The sequence below is a fragment of the Quercus lobata genome, chromosome 12 (assembly GCF_001633185.2).
Source record: "Quercus lobata isolate SW786 chromosome 12, ValleyOak3.0 Primary Assembly, whole genome shotgun sequence".
NCBI classification, from domain to species: domain Eukaryota; kingdom Viridiplantae; phylum Streptophyta; class Magnoliopsida; order Fagales; family Fagaceae; genus Quercus; species Quercus lobata.
In genome coordinates this window covers 9,473,602-9,497,462 of record NC_044915.1, presented here as the reverse complement: position 1 = coordinate 9,497,462, position 23,861 = coordinate 9,473,602, and the positions used below count along the sequence as shown (strand labels likewise).

At 33.4% G+C, this 23,861-nt stretch overlaps 1 protein-coding gene across 1 annotated transcript; it reads left to right on the top strand.

Annotated features, from left to right (window-relative positions):
• The first annotated feature begins 5,438 nt into the window (after window positions 1-5,438).
• Window positions 5,439-8,316, top strand: LOC115970820. Its single transcript, XM_031090439.1, has 2 exons — window positions 5,439-5,944; window positions 7,486-8,316. Exons 1-2 carry the CDS (start codon window positions 5,474-5,476, stop codon window positions 8,128-8,130), a joined length of 1,116 nt encoding a protein of 371 aa, XP_030946299.1. The 5' UTR covers window positions 5,439-5,473; the 3' UTR covers window positions 8,131-8,316.
• Window positions 8,317-23,861: the final 15,545 nt, after the last annotated feature.

Sequence of the window (23,861 nt, the reverse complement as noted above, 5' to 3'; positions counted from 1 at the left end):
TTAAAACATTCTAGGAAGGTTACTGCATGCCATCGTCCCCAAGCTCTAACTTAGTATGTTGTGCGTGGCATAAAATAAAAAAAGGCTTCATAATTAAACAAATCAGGGTGCCCTCATCATTAAGGGATTTTATTGCTTGATAATTATTAGTTGAATTGATTTTTTTTGGTTTTTCCTTTTAATAAAAAAAACCAATTTCATTAACTAACAAGAAAAGCAATATCTTTTCTCAATTGTTTGGAAATGGCACGAGGACAAAATTCAAAAAACTTATAAACAACAGGAAATTTAGTAAGGACTTATGCAACAGAATTAGCATAACACCTAATCTAGCTAAATACACTTTGAACAAGGCCTCAGCTAAGCGCAATCGCATTACTCAACAGGGTGGAAATTAACCTCTCAACATAAATTAAACTTGAATTTAAAGCATCAACACATAGTTTAAAATCTCCCTCCACCAAAATCTTTTGAATTCCTTTAGTTTGTGCAATGCGTAAGGCCCAAATGAATGATGCAACTTCTGCTTGTGGAGGATCACACAATTATTTGTAAAAGTGATATTCTGTATAAAAAATAGACATCATTTTCAAGTTCATTTATGGCCGCTAGTTTGGATGGAGAGGGAGCCAACTCTACTTTACTCTGTTTTCATCCAAATTGGTGCATAAATCTCACATGTATGTAAGGAAGTACTGAGTACAATTGTTCGAGAGCAAAGGTTTTGCAATTTGTATACATTAAGGGTCTGTTTGGATTAAGGGGAGTAAAGTAAAGTTAGTTGAAAATAGGCTAATTTTGGAACAAATCTACTCTATTATACTTCTCCTCCCTCCTCCATAATCTAAACTAAACATAAATAATTGTAGCATCCTCTTCTGGATGAATGGGTAGTGGGTAGACCGAACACGACATGACACACTTTGCCGAGTCATGTCACATGTGCATATTATTGATGATACTCAACCAAGCTAAAGTTGTCGGTGAGGATTGCATAATTAACATTTCCAACCCAAACAGAACTTTTTTTTTGGTTGATGAAACCCACTGAGGGTCCTTTTTTGCTTTAAATGTATGTTCTAAAAAAAGACATTATGGTAGTGTGATGAGTTGAGCGCTAAAAGTTGAAATAGTTTAATAGTACTAATTAATTAGACGTTAAAAAGAAAAAGTTCAAATACATTTTGGGTTTTTCAAATTCAGAATTATTATCAACTTGATCATTTGAATTATTATTTTAGTCCCCAAGTTTGTTGTACACCTCTTAAGGTCCATTTGGTTGAAGGTGGAATAAAGAGGATAGAAAAAAAAGTGCAGAGAAAATATTTTTAATGGATGTTTGGTTGGAGGGAGAAGTGGAAAAAAAAATTTGTTAAAGCCCAAATATTTTCATCTCTAGCCCATCAAAATGTTTTCTCTAAAATAGAGAGAAAATTGGAGAGAAAACTCCAAACGAAGAAAAAGACTAAAAAGTAAATACCTATGTGCAATGCGCACATGGGTTTGCTGAGTTTTTTCCTTCCTTTAATTTTTGTCTTTTTCTAAACCCAATTGGTTTTTTTTTTTTCTTTAGTCTTTTTCTTTTTATGTACCTCTTTTTTTGTATTTTTTTTGTTTTGTTTTGTTTTTTCTTTTTCATCTGTTTTGGATCATTTGACTTATGCTCTTTATAAAAACAAAAAAACAAACAAAGTGTCCTTACACAATTTTTTAATAGAAAAAGGTGTTACCTTTTGTTTTATTTAATAAGGATATAATTGTAAATTTCTTCTCAATAGTTTTCCGTTTCTCTAATTTTCCATTTTCCAAACTAAACATATATGAGAGAAGACTAAAAAAAATGAAACTTCAAATCTTAATCATATTATTTTTGTCTTCTTTTCAGTACCAAAAAAATACAGCAAATAAAAGAAAACATGATGAGAAAGACAACAAAGGGTAAACATAATTTCAAAAATACCTAGATAATAGGATGAGAGGAAAATTATGAGGGAGCTTCTTGAGAAAGATATTAGATTGCTTCAATGCAACATCACTCTCTTCAATTAGCTTCATCTAAATATTCTTAGCTTTCTCAAGCACCATTTCTACAATAATTCTTCAATCACTACAATCATCCAAACAACATCACAAGTACAACTCCCTCGATGATTCAAGTAGAAGATCTATGGATCAAACTAAGGAACCATGGGTTTTACACATTCCTTCAAATGACAATGTGATTTGAAATTATTTGACCCGATTTGGTCGATTGTGTTAGGTAATGAGTTGACTTGTATCCTAATTTAAATTGACATGTGAACACCCTTAATCTTAACTTATCTTTTAATATTTTACATGAAATAATTGCACTCAAGCAACATCATCATCCCGATTTTTCAAACTGATTTAGAACAAGACCATAATTATGTCTTCTACCCACAGTATTGGTTTTTTTTTTTTGCTCCATATGTTTTTATCATCATTTTGTTGTGGTAAGTTATGCAAATTTTTATTTCAAAGTATTTATTAGTAAAAGAAAATCCTTTAAAAAAAAAATAGAAACAATCTCTAATAATTATACCATACCAGTTACTAACAAAATGCTCCATATGATTTGAGCAGCATTTTTTATTTTATTTTATTTGTTTCTGTAGGTTATGCAAATTTTGATTCCAATGTATTTACTGGTAAAAGAAAACCACTAATTTTTTCAAACATAGAAAAAAATCTCTAATAATTATACCATACCAGTTATCTACTATCCGTCCACAAGTCCACAATGAATGGCACGTCCTCCACCTAACATACAAATTATAGAAGTTGTATATTTATGAGTGGCCCATGCGCAAAATTGTCAAATCATATCATGTTTAAGGAAAAAAAAAAAAAAAAAGGAAAAAAGTTGCTAAATTTATGAGTGGCCCATGCGCAAAATTGTCTAAAGTTTTTCTTTCTCAGTTAAAAAATTAATCAAGTTCACATCTCATTTTCAAGAAGTGGTCAGCAAATATATCAGGAGCCCACAAACATTACTAAAGAAGAAGAAGAAAAAGAAGAAGCTAATTTGTGGGCTGCACATGTCCTAAATTGAAATTCACAAGAACAAGGTGAGAAAGCTGTTCACAAAAATTTAGAGTCCGTTTGGTTAGTGATTTCTAGTATCGTTGTTAAAGTGTTGTGGAAATTATGTATGGATTAAAAAGAGTTGTAAAAATACGTGTTTTTTAGCATTTAAACTCAACTTTAAATACTGAAACTTTGTTAAAACACATATACCATATTAGTTTGGGTAGAATGTACTAATCAAGTTGTTGGCAATTGTTGGGTGCCCTCCTCTAGGTGACTATGTCCTTTAAACGAAGGAAATTATGACATAAACAGGCCAGAGAGAGTGATAAGACCAACGTGACTCTCCATCACTGGCACCTTCCTTGTCCATCTTTAAGTGTGTTAGGTATATACCATTATACCAATCTGTTCAGGCTCTCATTAACTACACCATTTTGAACCTAACATGATTTGTTAATTAATTTTGAGTTTAGTTATTAAATAATCATGCCCCTATTTACATTCCCCTATAAATACGCACCTTTCTTAATGTGAAGTTGTGCACTAGTTCCCTAAAGAAATGGCAAGTCCGAATAATGGTATCACCAATGTCCATAAGTTAAAGATTGAAGCTCTGTGATACCTTATAAGCTGATTGATCAGAGACCGGTGCGCCGAGTTTTGGCCATGGACCCTGTTGGTTCAGGAATATTCCAAAGGTGACTTCATGTAGTTCTTTACTATATAAGAATGTGAGTGAGGAGTATTCGTTGTTGAAGTGTTGTAGAAATTACGCATGGATTAAAAAGTGTTGTAAAAGTACGTGTTTTAGGGTACGTTTGGTTGATACCTTATAAGCTGATTGATCAGAGACCGGTGCGCCGAGTTTTGGCTACGGACCCTGTTGGTTCAGGAATATTCCGAAGGTGACTTCATGTAGTTCTTTACTATATAAGAATGTGAGTGAGGAGTATTCGCTGTTGAAGTGTTGTAGAAATTATGCATGGATTAAAAAGTGTTGTAAAAGTACGTGTTTTAGGGTATGTTTGGTTGAATGTAAAATATTTTCCGAGTGTAAAATATTTTTAGGTGAAAATATTTTTGGGAAAGGAAAATATTTTCGAGTGTTTGGCTGCATTATAAAAATTGTTTTAGAAAATATTTTTATATGTTTGTTTGCATTCTGAAAATGCTATTTTCTCACATTTTCTCAGTCACTTTCTCAGCTTCCAAACAAATTTTATAATAGAAAATTACAATATATAAACTTAAAAAAACAAAAATCAAAACAAAACCATTCTTCAAACTCAAACTATTTGGTCAAACTGAGAGAGGGAGGCAGAGAGAGTGATAAAAAATTGAGGGAAAGGGACAGGTAGATCAAGAAAGAGAGAGATCGGTCATGGGTGGGTCATGGGCGACAATCTTGGTGGCGCGATTCGGCGGTGCTGGGGTGCGATCTCGGAGGTGAGGTTGATTTTGAGAGAAGTGTGGATTTGAGAGAGGTGAGGGATGTGGATTGGGTATTGTAGAGGGTGGATCGGTGCTGGGGTGCGATCTCGCTGGCGACGTGGGAGCGATGGATCGAAGATGTTGGAGATGGGATGGGCTTCGCCGGCATGAGGGAGAGTTTTGCCTTGGTGGATCGGGTACATGCAGAGCTCAAAGTGGGCGGAGGTGAGGTTGAGTGGATTGGGTACGGCGGTGCTGCTTGTCGGAGTGTGGGGGACCTCGGACCGGCGTTTGCGTGTGGGGTGGAGCTGCATCTTTCTCTCATTGGTGCGTGGGGTGGAGCTGAGGGGAGATGGGTTTCGGACCCTTGAGCTCTTTTTTCTCTCCCTCTCTCTCTCTGTGTTTGAGTCTTGGAAATCATTTGAAGGTAAAATGAGAGTGTAATTGATTTTACGGCTGAAGTGGGATTGTTTTACGGTCAATAGTAATGATTTTTTATCTGACCAAATTTTCCATACGCAACCAAACACACGGTAGGGTGTAAAATGATTTCCTGAAATGCTTTTTGGGCAAAACAAACGCAGCCTTAGTGTTTAAACCCAACTTTAAACACTGAAAACTATTGTTAAAACACATGTACTAAATTAGTTTGGGTTGAATGTACGAATCAGTTGGCAATTGTTGGGTACCCTCCTCTAGGTGACTATGTCCTTGAAATGAAGGAAATTATGACATAAACAGGCCAGAAAGAGAGTGATAAGACCTAACGTGACTCTCCCTCACTTGCACCTTCCTTGTCTCTCTTTAAGTGTGATAGGTATATATCATTATACCAATCTGTTCAGGCTCTCATTAACTACACCATTTTGAACCTGACACGATTTGTTAATTAATTTTGAGTCTAGTTATTAAATAATCATGCCCCTATTTACGTTCCCCTATAAATACGCACCTTACTTAACGTGAAGTTGTGCACCAGTTCTCTAAAGAAATGGCAAGTCCAAATAATGGTATCACCAATGCCCATAAGTTAAAGATTGAAGCTCTGTTAACAGTGATACCTTATAAGCTGATTGATCAGAAACCGGTGCGCCGAGTTTTGGCTACGGACCCTGCTGGTTCAGGAGTATTCCGAAGGTGTCTTCATGTAGTTCTTTACTACAAGAATGTGAGTGAGGAGGATTCAGGGTCACTTTTTGCAGGTTGGGCTAAGGAGTCACTAGCAAGAGCATTGTGCGAGCAGCCATTGCTTAGTGGAAGGCTCCGGCGCGGAGAGGATGGTAATGGAGAGTTAGAAATTGTGTCCAATGATAGTAATGCTCGGCTGGTGGAGGCACAAGTGGATATAACTTTATCGGAGTTTCTTGAAATGAAAGAAAAGGAAGAAGCAGAAGCTCAGCTTGTTTCTTGGAATGATATTGATGAACATAATCCTCAGTTCTCTCCGTTATTTTATGTTCAGGTAACTAATTAAGCTTACATATCAAGGAAAAATAAAATCTAGACTATTTTTATAGTTATGTTAGAAAGTTCTAGCTGAGTAAATATTAAAACAGTTTATATGTAACAAGTTTAATTTAAGCGTTTTTTTTCTCTTAATCAATCTTACAAATGATGAGTGTCTTTAAAAGTGTGCTACACTGTCTTGTATGGATGTGTATTGCCTCTCACAAATTAAATTTTGACAAGACTTTGACACAATATGTCAATATCTATAAGCTAAATGCATTTATAGGAACTAGCTTGTAACTTCATGCATATACATGGATATATTTAAAAATATATAATAAGATGTATAATATAATTAGGTGAGGACACCATAGGTTGAAATTCAAAAAAAAAAGTGCATGATATAATTTCTTTATATATAATTTAAATATTATTGATAGTTATTTTTATATTTTATTAACTTTTTAAAAATTTTTGTAAGGATATTGCATATGCATGTATACACTTAAAGATATATAATAAGATGCATAATATAATTAGGAGCGGATACCATAGGTTGAAATTCAAAAAAAAAAAAAAGTGCATAATATAATTTCTTTATATATAATTTTAATATTATTGATAGTTATTTTTATATTTTATTAACACTTTAAAAATTTTTGTAAGAATATTATTATATATAAAATGTAAATTGTCAATTTTTTTTTAATAATTATTGTGAAGCACTTTTTTTTTTAAGATTCATTTATTCTAGTTTCTTTGGTTTTTGTACCTTACATTTGATTCTAAAATTAAGAAATAAAACTCTTTAATAGGACACATGACGCAAAATTAGAACTCCAGTTAAAATTCTAATTTGAGTTTTTCCCAACTTCACCTATTATTATGTACTCCATATAGATTGAAGAGAGAGAGAGAGAGAGAGAGAGAGGGGGGGGGGGGAGATAAATAACTTATCATAACAATCACTTTTAGAGCGCACATGTTCCAACAAAGGTTTGATAGTTTTAGACTTTTTAGTAATGTCTACACTCTTACCATTGCGCATCTTTAGTGCGGTGGTCACTTCATAAGTATAAATGCTTGTGGGGTGTAGGGGGTAAGGGCCGAGGTTCAAGTCTTCAGGAGGAAACTTCACACACATATACACTTAGATTAGGTTAAAGTAGAAATTTTATCTCATATTTTAAAAAAAAAAGAGTAATGTAAAAATATAATGCTTAATATATGGATATTGTGTGAAATATTATATATTGCCGTTGACGTAATGGTTACTCTAAGGCAATAATAAATACGAAAAAAATAAATTCCATGTTTCTTCTAATTTTGGTTGAACGTGTGAAGTGTGACATTTATTTAATTTTCAAAATGGGACGGTACCAAAAACCCAAGGTCGACAACAACATTCATCTAATGGCCCAATATATGCAAGGGTTCTAATTAGATTCAAAAGTAAGCTAGATAGAAGTGTGAATTAAAATGGAGTAGTCTCTTCCTCTTTTTTTTTTTTTTTTTTTTTTTTTTTTTTTTTTTCTGATTTTCCAATTCCTACAGGTGACAAACTTCAGGTGTGGTGGATACTCGGTTGGTATTAGCTGTAGCCTTCTTCTGGCAGACATTTTGGTGAAGGATAACTTCCTCAATAATTGGGCAAACATGCACAACAATATACTTTCCAATAATAATGAATCCACAAAACCCATATTTTACCTTCCTAATCATAAAACAAATGGTCACTCCCCTGCCAACATAATTAGCCGTAGTCCAAGAAATGATTGTGGTCAAACCATGCATTTCAAGGTCACTACTAATGAAATTGCAAATTTGGATTATGGTGAATTTTGCAAGTCACTTGCATTGCTTTGCATTGAGGAGACAGAGAGAAGACTTGGTAGCACAATGGCTTCAGAGTTTTCTTTGTTTGTGAAAGAAAACTCCGAGGTCATTGAGATAGCAAAGTATTCTAGACATGGACATGTTAATCCACAATTGAGTCTCAAGACTCAAGTTACTTGTGCAGGTTGGGATGAATGTTTAGGGGCCACCGAGGTAGCTTTTCGTGATGGGAATAAACCTATGCATGTTTCATGTTGGATTGGGTCAATTTTTGATGGTCTTGTCATTGCAATTCCACCTCTTAATCAGGCTACTCTTGGAGCGAACATATTAGTCACAATTCCTAATGAGAACAAACTCTAGGATGAGCTGGTTAGTTTGAATTTCTTTTAATTTTTTTTTTCCTATATGTGATTCTAGGAAAGAAGAATAATTGTTTGGTTAAAGTTTCATGTTAGTCGTTAGCTTGATTTGGTATGGGGTTTAATTTTACCATCTATCTGTAATTGTTATTTTATTTGTATTTGAATGATGAAAGCCAGTTATGTATTTGAATGATCAAAAGACTTTTGATTTGTTTGTAATTTTTGTGCATTGTTTGCTCATTTAATTTAGCTTATTTGTTATCTACGTGTAAGCATTTTTTAATTTAGACTTAGCTTACGCCTTGGTTCATTGTGAGGAGTTTGACCTACTTAAGGGAGTGAATTTCATATTGTACCTGCCTGTATGTGTTGTATTGGTACTTAGACTCAAGGACGGCACTACGTTGTAGTCAGGGGGTTCAAATGAACCCCCTAACCTGATTTTTATTTTTTTATTATTTTGAACCCCCTAACCTGATTTTTATTTTTTTATTATTTTTTTTTATGTATAATATTCTTAAAAAAAATTGTTTTGAACCCTCTACAATACAAATTTGCACACTCTCACCTTGAACCTAAGCTCCTTTTTTATTTATTTATTTTATTTATTTATTTATTTTATGTCTAGCTTAAACTCCGAAGAAAAAAAAAATCCAACAGAAGGCCACCTCTTAAATAAAAAAAGGGTCAAATCAAACTTAAGAATCTACGACTGTGTAGCCTCCAAAATCTCCCACTATCCTTTTTTCATTCTCCAAACCCAAAGGAAAAAGGCCACCTCTGCTTCACACACGTAGCCCCCAGGATCTACCACTGTTGCCACTTAATCTGCCGCCACTTGATCCAGTTTTTCAGCTTTCTCTTTCTCTCTTTTTCTCACTGTGAGAGTGTGTTTATAGTATTTTGATATACTTTTTCACTGAATCACCTTGTGTGTGTGGGGTTATAGTATTTTGATTTTTTGTTGTTGAGTTTTGAGTCTCTGACTGTGTCTGTGTGTGTGTGTGTGTGGGGGGGGGGGGGGGGGGGTTTATAGTGTTTTGATTTTTTTTTGTTAAGTTTGAGTCTTTGACAAATTGACTTTTATTTATTTATTTATTTTTATGTGTCTTTCCTCCTCACTGTTACTGTAATAGCGTTTGTATCAGTATTTTAATATAAAGTTTTGTGTTATGAGTTGTCTTTGGCACTTTGATTGAATTTGTGACTTGTGAGTGCCGCCGAGTGGGAGTGGTTGTTGGTTGAGTGAGTGGGTCAGTATAAAACATTTAAAGAACTATAAACTTATAAATTAAAGAATTGTAAACAAACTAAAGAATTAAAAAAAATCACTTAACAACAACAATTAATATGTTTATTGTATTAGAAAATAATATGTCAAATGAACTTATAATCTATTTTTTATTCTTTTGCTAGTATTATGGACAAATTTTTTCATGCATTTGTTTTTATTTTGGTAATATTGATATATTCAAATTTCTTCTATTTTGAATTTTATAATTTATATTTCTTAATGAGCCCTAAACCAAAGTGCTGGAGCCGGCCTGCTTAGACTGATACAAAAACACGACTATTTCATGCCTGTTTAAATATTAGCTATATCGTGTATCACAAAAAAGAAGAAGAAGTTATATTGGGGTTATTTTGGCCGTACTGGGACAAATATTGGATCCGGATATTTAATGGATATTGGTCCAGTATTACGTAATCACCTCCCTCCCTCTCTCTCCATATCTTTCTCCTCTTCATAATCTGCGATAAAGAGAAGTTGGTTGGAAGTGAGCAGTGGCACCGCTGGCAAAATAATGAGGCTGCAAGTCCAAGATGTTAATTAAGAACTTCGGTTGAAACTGAGGAGAAATTATAAGATCCACATGGTGAATAAGTGATGTAGTTTACCATTCCACTAAAAGACTTCCATTTGTTTAAAATTGTTAGTTAGAAAATTTTTTTAAACAGAAATTAATTACTGACTCAGTAATTTTAAACAAATGGAAGTTTTTTAGTGGAATGGTGGACAAGTAACGTGGTCCACCAGAGGATTCTATAATTTCTCGAAACTGAGGGAGAGAAACGTGTAAAGAGATCTCTTTCAAAAACCGTGTGAAGGATAAGATAGTCTTGGAACTTGGAAGCATAGGCTATTACACATCTGGAGCAAACAAAAGAAAGTAAAATAAAAATTAGGGTTGGGACTAAAGAGACAAACGGTGGAAGAGAAAAAATAGACTGGATAAGGGCGAAGTTTCTGTTCAGTGTATTTGTGCACTAGATATGATGTGTCTATAAAGATGGAGTTCGAACTTAAAATTAGGGGAGGCAGCTTTGTTATTGGCTGTGTGCGGTGACTCTACTGCTTAGCTGCTAAGGTATATATATATATATTTTTTGGTCTGTTGTTAGGTAAAGACAAAATTATTTTGTTAAAAATTTTTAAAGGACCGAGTTTTTTGTTTTGGGTGAAATTTGTTCGTTGGCTTTATTATTTTTAGTTTTGCTATTGGTAATTTTTGTTGTTGGACTAATTTTTAGGGGCTTATATATTTTAGATCTACAAATATTTTTTAAGGCATTTAAAAGAAGGAAAATGTTAGAATTACAAACTTTTTTATAAATTGCAGATGTGATAAGTAGTTATTTATAAGTAAAAAATTGATATAAGCGTGGGTCCAGATGCGAACCAATAAAAATTTGCTATCTTAACAATTTGTAAAAATATTGTAGAAAAGTTTGTGGTAGCATTACTCTTAAAAGAATCAATGATATTGTTATGGAAGCAAAGACTTATACATTGACAAGAATTTTTTTTTTTCTTTTATAAAAGGTTAGAAAAAAATTTTGGGCTTGGGCTAACGAATTATGTAGGGTATGGACAAAAATATAAACAAACTTTATTAATTGGTCCAATAATCATTAAAAGAAAATATTAGAATAATGGATTAATTTTTAATGAGTGATTTTTTAGAATGACAATGACAAACTTCACCTTCCACATTTGTTTTTTTTAAGAATGATGGGTAAATTTATATATATATATATATATATATGGGTCATGCTAACGAGTGCCCTTAGGGCACTCATTAATAATCTATTTTAGGAAAATTTTAATATCATTTTTATGGAAAATGCAAAAAGCTGTCAAAATATTAATTACTTTTTTTTTTTCATTTCCCATAAAAACTTTCTTTAAATGGATTATTAATCAGTACCCCTAGGGCACTCGTTAGCATTTCCCTATATATATATATATATATATAGATAGGTAAAGTTGAGAGAAGAACTAATTTAAATTCTAAACTGGATACTTAATTTTGCGCCATGTGTCCTATTTAAAATTTAAAATTTTTGTACATGCATTAATGCCTAACATGGAAGTTAAGAAAACCACAATAATTGTGGCAAGCATGAAAACCAAAGAGACCGCAATAATAATACTCATAATTCATTGAACTTGGATTCACATCTGTAGAAGGATCAAATGCACCGTCTCACTATCTTTTAAATATATATATATATATATATATATATTGAAATCAAGGGAAGGAGATAGATTCGTAAGGCAGAGGAAGAGAGTCATAGGTGAAGCAAAAATGAAGAGAATGATCTGCTTGAGTGTCGGTGGTGGCTTGAGGAGGTTGAGGCTGAGGTGGGCATTTGCGATTATGATGATACAAGGTGTGGCTATGGCGGCTTTCCTGTATGTTTCATAAAGTATTACACTGTGAGTATATATATGCACAATGACCAAACCCCCTAATTGTTAAAAGTGTTACCTTTACTTTTAAAAGGCTTTGAAATTACAAAAATGAATCAAAGTTAATGTTTTTTGTTGGATGAGAGAGTGAAGTGGGAATGGAAGATGATAATGAAGGCTTTCAGAAAATTGAAATGAATCAAAGCCATCGTGTTTTTACCATTCGATGAAAGTGTAGTGGAAATGGAGGATGAGATTAAGATAATAAATGTGTAAATATAGTTAGTGGCTTTATGTAATTATGTTTGCCATTGGATCATAATGAAGTGGGAATGGAGGGTTAAGATTAATATGGTAAGTGTGCAAAGCTTTATAGTTTGCTATTTTAGTTTTACATTTGTACTTTGTTTAGCCATTTGGAATATATCTTTTATTTGATACATTGATAAGTTAAATAATTGAATGCAAAAATTTAAAAGGAGTTTCATTTATGTATATACTTGTTTTTTTCACTATTAAAAAAGGATCATAGCAATATGAAAGAAAATTTTGTAATTAGTCCTTTGTGTCTAGAAGTGATTCCATGTAATGGTTATTTCCAAGTATAATATACCTTATAGAACTTTAGGGGAAAAAAACAATTAGTGCCAAACTTTTTAAAACCAAATGTAATACAAATGTTGTTTACTGCAACGTAATGTTGTTTTTAATTCCCCCATTATAAGAAAAATTAGAAACTTTTTGGTTGAATGAGTTTTCAAGTTTTTAATTACTTTGAGAATAGCGGTTGTTTATGTGTGTGTGGATGTATTATATACCATTTTACAACACTAAAGACTAATTTTCTTAATATTAGTACCAAGTAACACATTTTTTTTTACTTACCGCAAAAACTAAGTAATCACTTTATTTCACCTAGATAAGATCACCTCATCATCATTGTTGTTGATTACTCCTGTGTGCGTAAGCACGAGTTACAAACTAGTTTAATTCTATGAATTAAACAAGAGAATTCAATTTAGAATTCTATGATTAGGTTAGTTGCTAGAAACTCAAGGCAAAAACCCTACAATGATTGGTTGAATTAACGAGTGTCTTTAGGGCATTGGTTAACAATCCATTTTAGGAAAGTTTTGACACCACTTTTATGGGAAATGAAAAAAGCTGTCAAAACATTAATTTTTTTTTTTCACATAAAATTTTCTTTAAATGGATTGTTAACCAATACTCTAAGGGCATTCGTTAGCATTTTCCTTTTTTTGAACTAAAAAAGGTTTATGGTTTTAATGCTCCATAAACGCCTAACTAACCATCATCAATTCCCATTGTGTTCTCAACTCTCAATAGTTTCGCCTCTTCTTCCAAGTTCTCTCACATTCCTTGAATTTGCTCTTCTCTTCCCTTTGCAATAGGTGATTCCATAATGAACTGACCCCTATGCAAAGGTCTAACTTTAACGAGACCATAGGTTTGGAGTTAGCTAGGGTACAAGTGTTTTGGCAACCAAGCTTGCTTGATCATCAGCCTCTTCAAATCTCATAATGATTTTCTAAGAAAGGTTCCACTAAGCTAGATTCCTTATAGGCATGCAGATTTAAAATAAAAATTGGATCACTCTTCCTAATTATTACACATTATTTGCATTGATGCAATAAATACGCACATACATAAGAAAAGATCATATTAAAAAAAAAAGGAAACATATTTAAAAATAAAATTCAAAATTAAATGAAAAACCAAACCAAACCAAATCAAATCAAAGAAGAGTAATGCTACAGATACAAACTATTTAACAATATTTTTATAAAATGCTGATGTGGCCAACTCTTATCAGTTTTCATTTAGGCCCATCACTAATATCACTTTTTTTATTTACCAATAATTACTTACCATATCAGCAGTTTGTAAAATTTTTTGTAAAACAGTTTGTATCTCTAGTATTATTTATCAAAGAATGAGTAATGCTACAGACACAAATTGTTTTACAAAATGTTGATGCGGCCAACTCTTATTAGTTTTCATTTAGGCTCTTCATTAATATCATTTTTTCATTTACCAATAATTACAAAAGATTATACTAATTAGTGAAATCCAATTAATTGAGGTCAAACTACAACTTGAAAAGAAATAAGTTAAAATTTTAAAAGTCAAAACCAATCAAATATGATGAAAAAGGGAGAAAAAAAAATCATTCATTAATCTAAATTGACCTAATCATAGAATTCTCTTAATTAATGAAAACTAAACTAATGTGAGCTAAATCACATGTACGTGAACAAATGTATTGAAAGAGAGTCGAGAAAACTAGTGTTTTGCAAATGCGCCTTGAAGGAAGAAACCCCAATTCTATATGAACAAAACTTTTCAACTAAAAATGAAAGAGCGTGCAAAGAACAAAAAGGAACTAAATCTAGAACTTTAAAAGAACGAAGTTGAAAATAAAATGCAGAATCTAAAGAGAAAAAAAGGAACTCACCTTTGACCACAGATTCTCTTGATCATGCTGTGACTTCAATAACGTTCCCAAATATGATTGTCGTGAAATAATGACTTAGTGAGTCCGAGGTTGAATCTTCTAAAAAGGGTATTGATTATTAATCCAAATGACAAAATAAAATTAAAAAAAAAAAATTTAATTGAAGATGAATTATTATTTGGTTGATGAGGAAAAATTTAATATAGGGAAAAAAAAAATCTTATAACTTGTTTTAAGAATTCATACGCAACACATATAATGGTAGTTTAGAAAATTCTATATTGTAAATCAATTAAATTCATACAAAACATGATCTTAGTCGGATGATCTAGCAATAAGAATTCAAGAATTGATTTTCTAAAGGTAGTACTATGAATTTAATTGATTTTAGGTAAGACAAAATTAGTGAATTTGACTCTTAAGTGTTTAACTTTCCTTGGTCTATGTTAAATAAAAAAATTATACAAAATAAAACATTTTTCCAACTTATAGAATATAGTAGTTAAATTAAATGGGGAAACAACTCAAAGTCTTTTGATCATTTAAATACAGACTTTGATCATTCAAATACATATTGTGGGGCCCAAAATCTGCGATCCCCGCCCACCTTGTATTAAGGGCCCAAAGTCCAGGCCGAGGAGCCTTACAACCAAGGACGTATGATGAAAGTCCCTTAAAGGCCCAAGGATGTGGCCGAGGACGACCTCACGCTCAACACCTCACAAAACACTTGAAGTAAAGGACCAACTCACTACAAGAGCATTACAAGGGAGGAAGCTGCCCACGCTGTAATGTGGAGTCCAGCACCTGACAAGCTCATACTCCAGACCCTGCTATTCAACTTTCCCCCAACCATCCCTAACCACTCTGACGTATGGATTGATAGGACGAGTACTTACCCCAAAAAAGGAAAAACTGACACGTAGGTAAAGAACGGGAAGAAAATACTAGTATAAAAGGGAAGGAAAGCGGAGACAAAGGCGAGGGGGCTAGGAAAAAAGAGAATGGTGAGAATGAGACGCTTCTCGGACTAAGTCCGAGGAGTCAACTCTTTCAAACCACATCCGTGTAAGGCTTAGCTATATAGGCCAAACCCACCTTCGTATGGGCCTCCACGAAAATCATGACTAAACCGCCGTCCAATGACCAAGGTCTAGCCTTTCTATCCCACTCTCTATGAATTATATTGTTCGGGCCTTTTTACATACAAGACCAACATTATTCTTGGGTCGTTAAAAATCGTGTCCCTACACATATTATATATAACACTTACAAATTGATGGTAAAATTTAAACCCATACCAATCCAAGGTAAGGAATGACATGAAACTTTGACCAAACAAATCTTAAGGGATAGCATACTCGAGAGAGGAGCAGGCCCGATGGGCCAAAATTGTTGGGCAGGATGGTGTAGCTTTCTTTATCAAAAACGTGTCCTCACAAAAAAATGTATACATGCAACTTATAAGAACATTTACAACTTCTATCACTTCTGTCAAAAAAAGGAACATTTACAACATCCTTCCTTTCACTCTTCATTTTTTGCGGAGCATCACCCAAATTCCAGCTCCAACAGCCTCACTTGAGGCTTTGTAATCAAATTGCCACACTGACTCAGTGACTCCATCTATATATAGAGAGCAATTGTAACTCTCTAAACTCTTCGGAGTTGTTTAGTAGCTGAATTTGATTTTTTTTTTTTTTTGGAATTTAAATATCGAAAACGATGGGATCTACAAATGGTAGATGTGTTTAGTTTCTGAATTCTAAAAATTGTTTTCCAAAAATTAGCGGATTTAAAAAAAAAAATGTTATGTTCACGACATTTTCACAATACTTATACAACAAATTTTAAGTAATAAATTGTTACTGGTTGTTATTGGTGGACAAAAAGGTAATTTTAGTGGTAGGTTCAAATTAGAACCAATAACAACTTATTAGTTATTACCTAGGATTTATTGGGAAAATATTATGGATGTAATACTTCTCTTTTTGAAAACATCTTTTGAGGTGTTTTTTGTTTTTGTTTTAGAATCAATTTTCAAAGTCACTATTTATTTAAATAATAATTTCTTTAAACCCATCTCTCTCTCTCTGAGATCTAAACCACCCCATCCTTCGAGTCTCACAAGGATGTGGTGCTTACTGGTTAGTCTAGGCGCTAAGCTCATGTTTGATTCGAATGGCACATGTCCTTAGTCCAATTTGACTTGATGGTGCATAATCCAGATCCTTTGTATGAGATTTTTTTTTTTCTTTTAATTTCTTTTTGGACTTTTTTGATTGAATTTGGATTGCAGATTTGATTTTGTTTGGCCTTGCAAGGTTTGAATGGGTTGTGCAATTATTATTTTTTTAAAATTGTTTGTTTGAGAGAAATAGTAATAGAAAATGAGTGCCAAGCAATTTTGTGGGTTGAGAAAACACTAGAAAACTGTTTTTCATAACAATTTCTCAAAAATTTATCTAAAATTTAGGGGTTTGAAATTGAACATAAAACAGAGTACGTCTATATCAATTTCAAAAAGATAAAGAATAAGAGATTAGGATATTGTAAACTACGAAGAACTTGAGTTTAGTGAGAGGTTTTAAATTGTATACTTTTATTTTTTTAATTTATACCTTTAATTGAAAACCTGTAAGTAATTAGGGAGGAGATATTTTGGAATATTCAAGACTTAGAGTCCACGGCTTGAAACCAACTTGGAATCCTCTTAAATAGTAGAATAGTTTTTTTTTTTTTTTTTTGAGAAACAAACACACACAAGGGAGAAAATAGTAAAATTGATAAATTATAAAATTGGGGAGTGAATTAGAAAAAAAAATATTTATAGTTAAAGATTATAATATAAGATCATGTGTAATATAAATATTTTTGGGGGAGCTATTCATGTATTTTTCTAAAATTATCCTTGATTGTAAGAGAAACTTAAAACATTCTAGGAATGTTACCAAATTCCATGGTCCCCAAGCTCTAACTTAGCATGTTGTGCATGACATAAAAATTAAAAGGTTTCATAATTAAACAAACTAGTCGCTAACCCGTGCGATGCACGAGATTGTTTTAAATCAAATGTTAACATGTACAGGTTTAAACATTTCTCAAATTTCAATTATTGAAAGCTAAATTGGCTCTAATATAAGATGAAACATGTAATATTATGAAGTAATATTAAAAATGAGATAAATACAAATATTATGAAGTAATATATTACAATAATCATAATGTGCTCTTACATTTGGTTTAATAAGTATTATAAAAGAACTAGTGAATAGAATAAATATACAATTGTGCTTATATTTTCAAGTTTTATCCAATACTATTCAAGAATGTATTTCCTCCCTTTCTTAGGCTCTTCTCTTTTCTCAACTTCTTCAAGCTACTTATTTTTTGCCAAATTAGTATCAAGTATAACACCAAATTATACCAATTCATCAAAGATTTACAATGTAAAACTAAACTCTCTTAATGTCAACAAATTTCATAATAACCCCACCCCAACTATTGAATTATTAAAAAAGTTCAACATTTCTACAATCGTCATGAAAATAAGTATTCCATTGGTTTTCACCATGAAATTCAGAAATAAATAACAAAATAGATTATTCACACACAAAAAAACTTCAATATATCCAAGTTATAAATAAAATACTAGTACAAACACTTACAAAGGGATCAAGGATCTTGTTCTATTAATGCCATCCCTACTAAAACTCTCATTGCCTGCAATTGCTCAATGGTGATCTTGCCTACTATATATGCCATTTATTTTTAAAAAGTCACAAATTCTGGTCTACTTTTTAAATTTGATTTATATGTTTTGATTTTTTCCAACCCATTTACTCATGTCAGCATTATTAAAGATAAAAAATAAATCTCATTTTTCCCCCACCAAATACACGTTACAAAACCCGATACCTCTTTAAAACCAAAAGACCAAAAAATGTCTCTTCTCTCCTCAGATGCTAACATCTCCTTCCCCTAAACCTGAAACTCACCATTTCCTTCCTCCAAAATCAAAACCCAAAACTCAAATTCTGAGAGTGAGAGTCATTGCGTAAAGAGAGATCGAGAGAAGCAAGTTCGTAAGGCAAAGAGCCACCACCCAGTACTGTCAGGCATGCATTTCGCCACTGTTAGACTGCTGCTAGTAATTATTTTTTGTTTTAAAAATTTGGACATTATAATTTAGGTTTTGGGTTTTTCTTGAGATTTGCTTTTATTTAATTGTTCATGGTTGGTAGTGTTGGAGAATTGGAACTATGAGGATGAGAGGAAAGGAGGATGGTATAACCCCAAAAATGAAATTTTCTTGCACAATGTATGAATGTGTGATTAAATAATGCATATATATTTGTATGTTTCAAGAAGTTGCAAGGGTATCAAAAAAAGTAAAAAATAGTGATGCCAATATCACATTGCACAACTTATTATTGCTAGAACTACCGATATAGCAAAACCGAACTCTGTTGCTCATAGTTTGGCTAGACACGCTATTAATATTCCAAACTTTTAGTGTGAATGGAGGATGTTCCACCACAACTTTTTTCTATATTTCAGGCTGATTTAGCCAATCTTTTTTAATAATATTATTCAGTTTCTTTCTCAAAAAAAGGAAAAAATAAAAAAGAACTGTGACACTAAATATGAAAACAAACATAACAAATACAACAATTTATTTATGTGGTTATGCCCCCAACAACATAGCTTTTTGTTTTTACCTCAACAGGCTGCCTGAGGTTGATCTTTTTTGTAGGTTGTATGTGCCTGGAATCACTCACAATATTAAAAGACCATATAAAAACCCAAAACCCAAAATCCAATTTGCATTAAATTTTGGCCAGAAAATTTGTGGGATATAAATTTAACTAAAGCAACAATGAAACCGCAAACCCAAAAATTAATCATTCATATTCCAGATCCCATCATGTTTCCTATCATAGGCTAACCACAATTCAAAGAACGCCAACTAAGAAGCCCTGCAACCATAAATTCATTGACGCAACTTTTATAAGTATAGTTTACGGCTTTTGTTATGTTAGAGAATGAATAGAGCATCAAGCATAATTGTAATCAATCAATCAACAATTTTATCAACACAAATTAAGTTTGACTCCATGACATCTAAATTGTAATCAAATAGCATTAAGAAAATAACTGGTCTAAGTCTCAAAACACTAACTAAATTTGAGAAAATATTATATAATAAAGAATTGAATACAAAACATTACCTTATGCAACATCAACAACAGAAGCAAATTGAGAGTGTTGATGGATTTGGCTGAGATTAGAGAGAGAGGATAGGGTCTGATTTTGAGGCTTGAGAAAATAAAAGAGAAACAAATGAAACAAATTAGAGAGAGATTATAGGCACTGGTAAGCTACATCCTCTGATACTGAGGTGAAATTTCAAACATGATACAATACCTCTTTTAGGCATTTGCAATCCAAAATGAAGGGTGCAAAAGTCAATAATCATATAATGTATTAAGTTTGAAAGGATGATGTATTGTAACTATCATCTAATCCAGTGTTTTCAAAATAGATAATACACAATCATACCTACGGTTTTTGGAATTGCCTTCCCAAAAAGACCCATCACAATTGACCTGAAAGATGACAGATCATAAAGATTTAAAGAGTATCACATTAACTGTGGGAGGACTTTCGTCTCAACCCTCAATCAGGTATTGTTTGCTTTGGGATGGGCAAGGATCGACTTTCGTCCCACCCGCATGAATTTGCTCAATCCCACATCGGGGAGAGACGCCTCCCATATGTCTCAGCACTATTTTATAGTTCTGTTAGAAAGTGCTGGGTTAGAGAAGTGAATTATTAGGAAAAAAAACACCGATTCCAATGTAGCAGTTAATAATAAAACAGTGTACAACATTGTCTTGTAGAGTTGTGTATTGACTCTCACAAATTAAATTTTGACAAGATTTTGACACTATATCTATAACCTAAATGCATTAATAGGAATTCATTGGAAGAAGAGAGATCTTCTTGAGTATTCTACAGCACCGGTCATAATAATTTATCATAACAATGACTTTTAGTGCCTACATATTCCAACGAAGTCTTCTTTGACATGTAATGTCTACGATGACACATGCTTACCTTCTTTTGTATCATATGTATAAACATATGTATAAATATTCCAACGAAGTCTTCTTTGACATGTAATGTCTACAGTCTTTGATGACACATGCTTACCTTCTTTTACATTATATGTATAAACATATGTATAAATATAATGCGGATGCTTAATATGAAAGTGTGGATATTGTGTGAACATTATATATGAGAAGTTTGAAATAATAATTTTCTTCGGAAAAGAAAAGGTCTCTTCCACTTTTCTTCTATTTTTTTGCCGAATGTGTCATGTCTACCAAAAACCCAAGGTCAACAACAACATTCTTCTATCAGTCCAATATATGCATTGGTTCTAACTGGATTCTAAAGTAATCTAGAAAGAGGTGTGAATTAAAATGGAGCACTCTTTTATTTTTTGTTTGTTATTTTTTATGATTTTCCAATTCCTACAGGTGACAAACTTCCGGTGTGCTGGATACTCGGTTGGGATTAGTTGTAGCCTTTCTTTTGGCAGACATTTTGGTGAAGGATAACTTCCTCAATAATTGGGCAAAAATGCACAACAATATACTTTCCAATAATAATGAATCTACAAAACTTGTATTTTACCTTCCTAATCTTAAAAGAAATGGTTCTTCCCCTGCCAACATAATTGGCCATAGTCCAAGAAATGATTGTGGCCAAACCATGCATTTCAAGGTCACTACTGAAAATGAAATTTTGGATGGTGAATTCTTTAAGTCACTTGCATTGCTTTGCATTGAGTAGACTGAGAGCAAACTTGGTAGCAAAATGGCTTCAAAGTTTTCTTTGTTTGTGAAAGAAAATTTCGAGGTCATTAAGATGGAAAAGTATTTTAGACATGGACATGTTAATCCACAATTGGGTCTCAAGACTCAAGTCACTTGTGCAGGTTGGGATGAATATTTATGGGCCAACGAGATAGCGTTTCATGATGTGAATAGGCCAATGCATGTTTCGTTTTGGATTGGGTCAATTTTTGATGGTCTTGTCATTGCAATTCCACCTCTTAATCAGGCTACTCTTGGAGTGAACATTTTAGTCACAATTCCTAATGAGAACAAATTCTGGGACGAACTGGACAGTTTGAATTTCTTTTTAAATTTTTTTTTCTATATGTGATTCTAGGAAAGGGGAAGAGTATGTTTAGTTAAAGTTTCATGTTAGTCGTTAGCTTGATTTGGTATGGGGTTTAATTTTAGCATCCATTTGTAATTGTTATTTGATCTGTATTTGAATGATGAAAGCCAGTAATGTATTTGAATGATCAAAAGACTTTTGAGTTGTTTGTAATTTTTGTGCATTGTTTGCTCATTTAGTTTAGCTTATTTGTTATCTATGTGTAAGCATTTGTTAATTTAGATTTAGCTTACGCCTTGGTTCATTGTGAAGAGTCTGACCTACCTAAGGAAGTGAATTTTGTACTGTATTGGCCTGTATGTGCCGCATCGGTACTAAGACCGACACAAAAACATGGGTATTTCATACCGGTTTAAATGTTAATTATATTGAGGTGGGTTATTTTGCCCGTACTAGGACCAATATCGGATTCGGGCATTTAATGAATATTGGTCCAATACTATGTAAACAGCATTCCATATCTTTCTCCTCATCACATTCTGTGATAAGGAAATGTTGATTGGCAGTGAGTGATGGCAAAATAAAGAGGCTGCAAGTCCTTGATGTTGAGTTAAAAACATGACGTTGTTATTGTGACGGAGTAGTGCACAAAAATATAATAAATATTTCTTATCTCATTAATTTTTGTCTGGCAGTTGCAGATATCTACAAATTAGAGTTATGTCCTCTTTTCTTTGCTTTTGAAAGTTCCATTTATAGACGTTTGCATCTATTTGTGATATTCATGAATTCAACATGTTTGATTTTTTTTTTTTTTTTTTTAAATTTTAATTATCATCTTTTTGGTTATTTTGACTTGTTTTCTAGAAGGTCATGAATTACCTCAGCCTTGAAGACACGGACTTTTTTTTTTTTTGGTAAACAGAGGGATTACAAAAAACTAAGAGACATAGCTCACAGAGCAAAACCTGGAGCGTAACATCCCACTAGCATCCTCCTCAAGGAAGGTAACAATGTCCACAGGCTAACCCATCCAGCTGGCGGCTTTTCCCATCTAATCTGCAAAATAATCCTGCTGCTGGTCTTGGCACAAGTAGAAGCACAAAAGGTGAATTCCATGGCTCTATTAACAATTTCCGTCGCTAACCTGGGATTTTGGGTTTTCCCGTTGAACACCACTTGGTTTCTGCTCTTCCATATGAGCCAAATAGCGAAGAGGAAAATAGTTCTCCAAGGGGAAACACAAGCCTCTCGAAGATTCCCTTGTTTTCCGTTAAATTCAAGCCACTCATGCAGCTCATCTGTCCAGAATCTTCCATCAGCCCATCGCACTCCCAGCTGGATCCACATAGGTTTAATACTCGTGCAGTCCCTCAGAGCATGTATAATTGTTTCAGGAGCCCTACCACAAAGGGGACAAGCATCATCTACCAGCATTCCCCTTCTCGCTAAACACTCCTTGACCCCAATACTATTATGACCACACTGCCAAACAAATGTTTTGATTCTTGGAAGAATATCTATTTTCCAAATCCACTTCCCTGTAAACTCCACAGCTTGCAATTCCCCCATAGCAATTTTATAAGCACTTCTAAGGTCAAAACTACCTTGAGCCGAAGCAGACCAGGCTAATTTGTCCCTACCCGTAGAAGTGAGGGCACAAGGGGTGGCTTGAATAATGTATTTGATATGTTGCGGGATCTCAAAGGAGAGGCATCCCCAATCCCAATACCCATCCTTGAAGATGTCTCTAATTCTTAGCTGCTGATCTGCTAATGACAAAGGGCCTTGAATCATATTACGCACCGGGCCATTTGAAGTCCAATTATCAAACCAAAATCTGAGGTTACTATTACTCCCCACCACCCACTTAACTCCCTGGTTGAACGTATCTGCCCCTTTCTTGACTACTGACCATACCCTAGAGCATGGAAGGTTCCTCCCATTCCTAGATTGAATTCTTTGGGGCGTGCAATATTTAGCTCTCAGCACCCGTGCCCAAAGAGACTCCCTTTCAGTATGGAGCCGCCAATTCAACTTAGAAAGTAATGCAACATTCCTTCCCTTAGCAGTTTGCAACCCCAGACCTCCTTCAGATTTCGGTTTAGTGATTTTGTGCCAACCCACCCAATGCATCTTTTTCACTGAATCTGTTGACCCCCAAAGAAAATTTCTGTTCACACGATCTACTCCTTGGAGAATCCGGTCAGGAAGATAGGAGCATTGCATAGCGTAAGATGGGACGGTTGAAGTTGAAGATTGGACTAAAACCGCCCTTCCTGCCAAAGATAACAGATTAGCCTTCCAGCCCGCTAATTTCCCCTTTACCCTATCCAAGATAAAATTGAAGTCCTGAGAAGAA

What these genes read in the sequence shown, in the direction of transcription:
- LOC115970820 (XM_031090439.1), top strand. Translation starts at nt 5,474, where the DNA reads ATGGCAAGTCCAAATAATGGTATCACCAATGCCCATAAGTTAAAGATT. An exon ending in CTCCGTTATTTTATGTTCAG is followed by an intron (nt 5,945 to 7,485) that starts GTAACTAATTAA and finishes CAATTCCTACAG; the next exon opens with GTGACAAACTTCAGGTGTGG.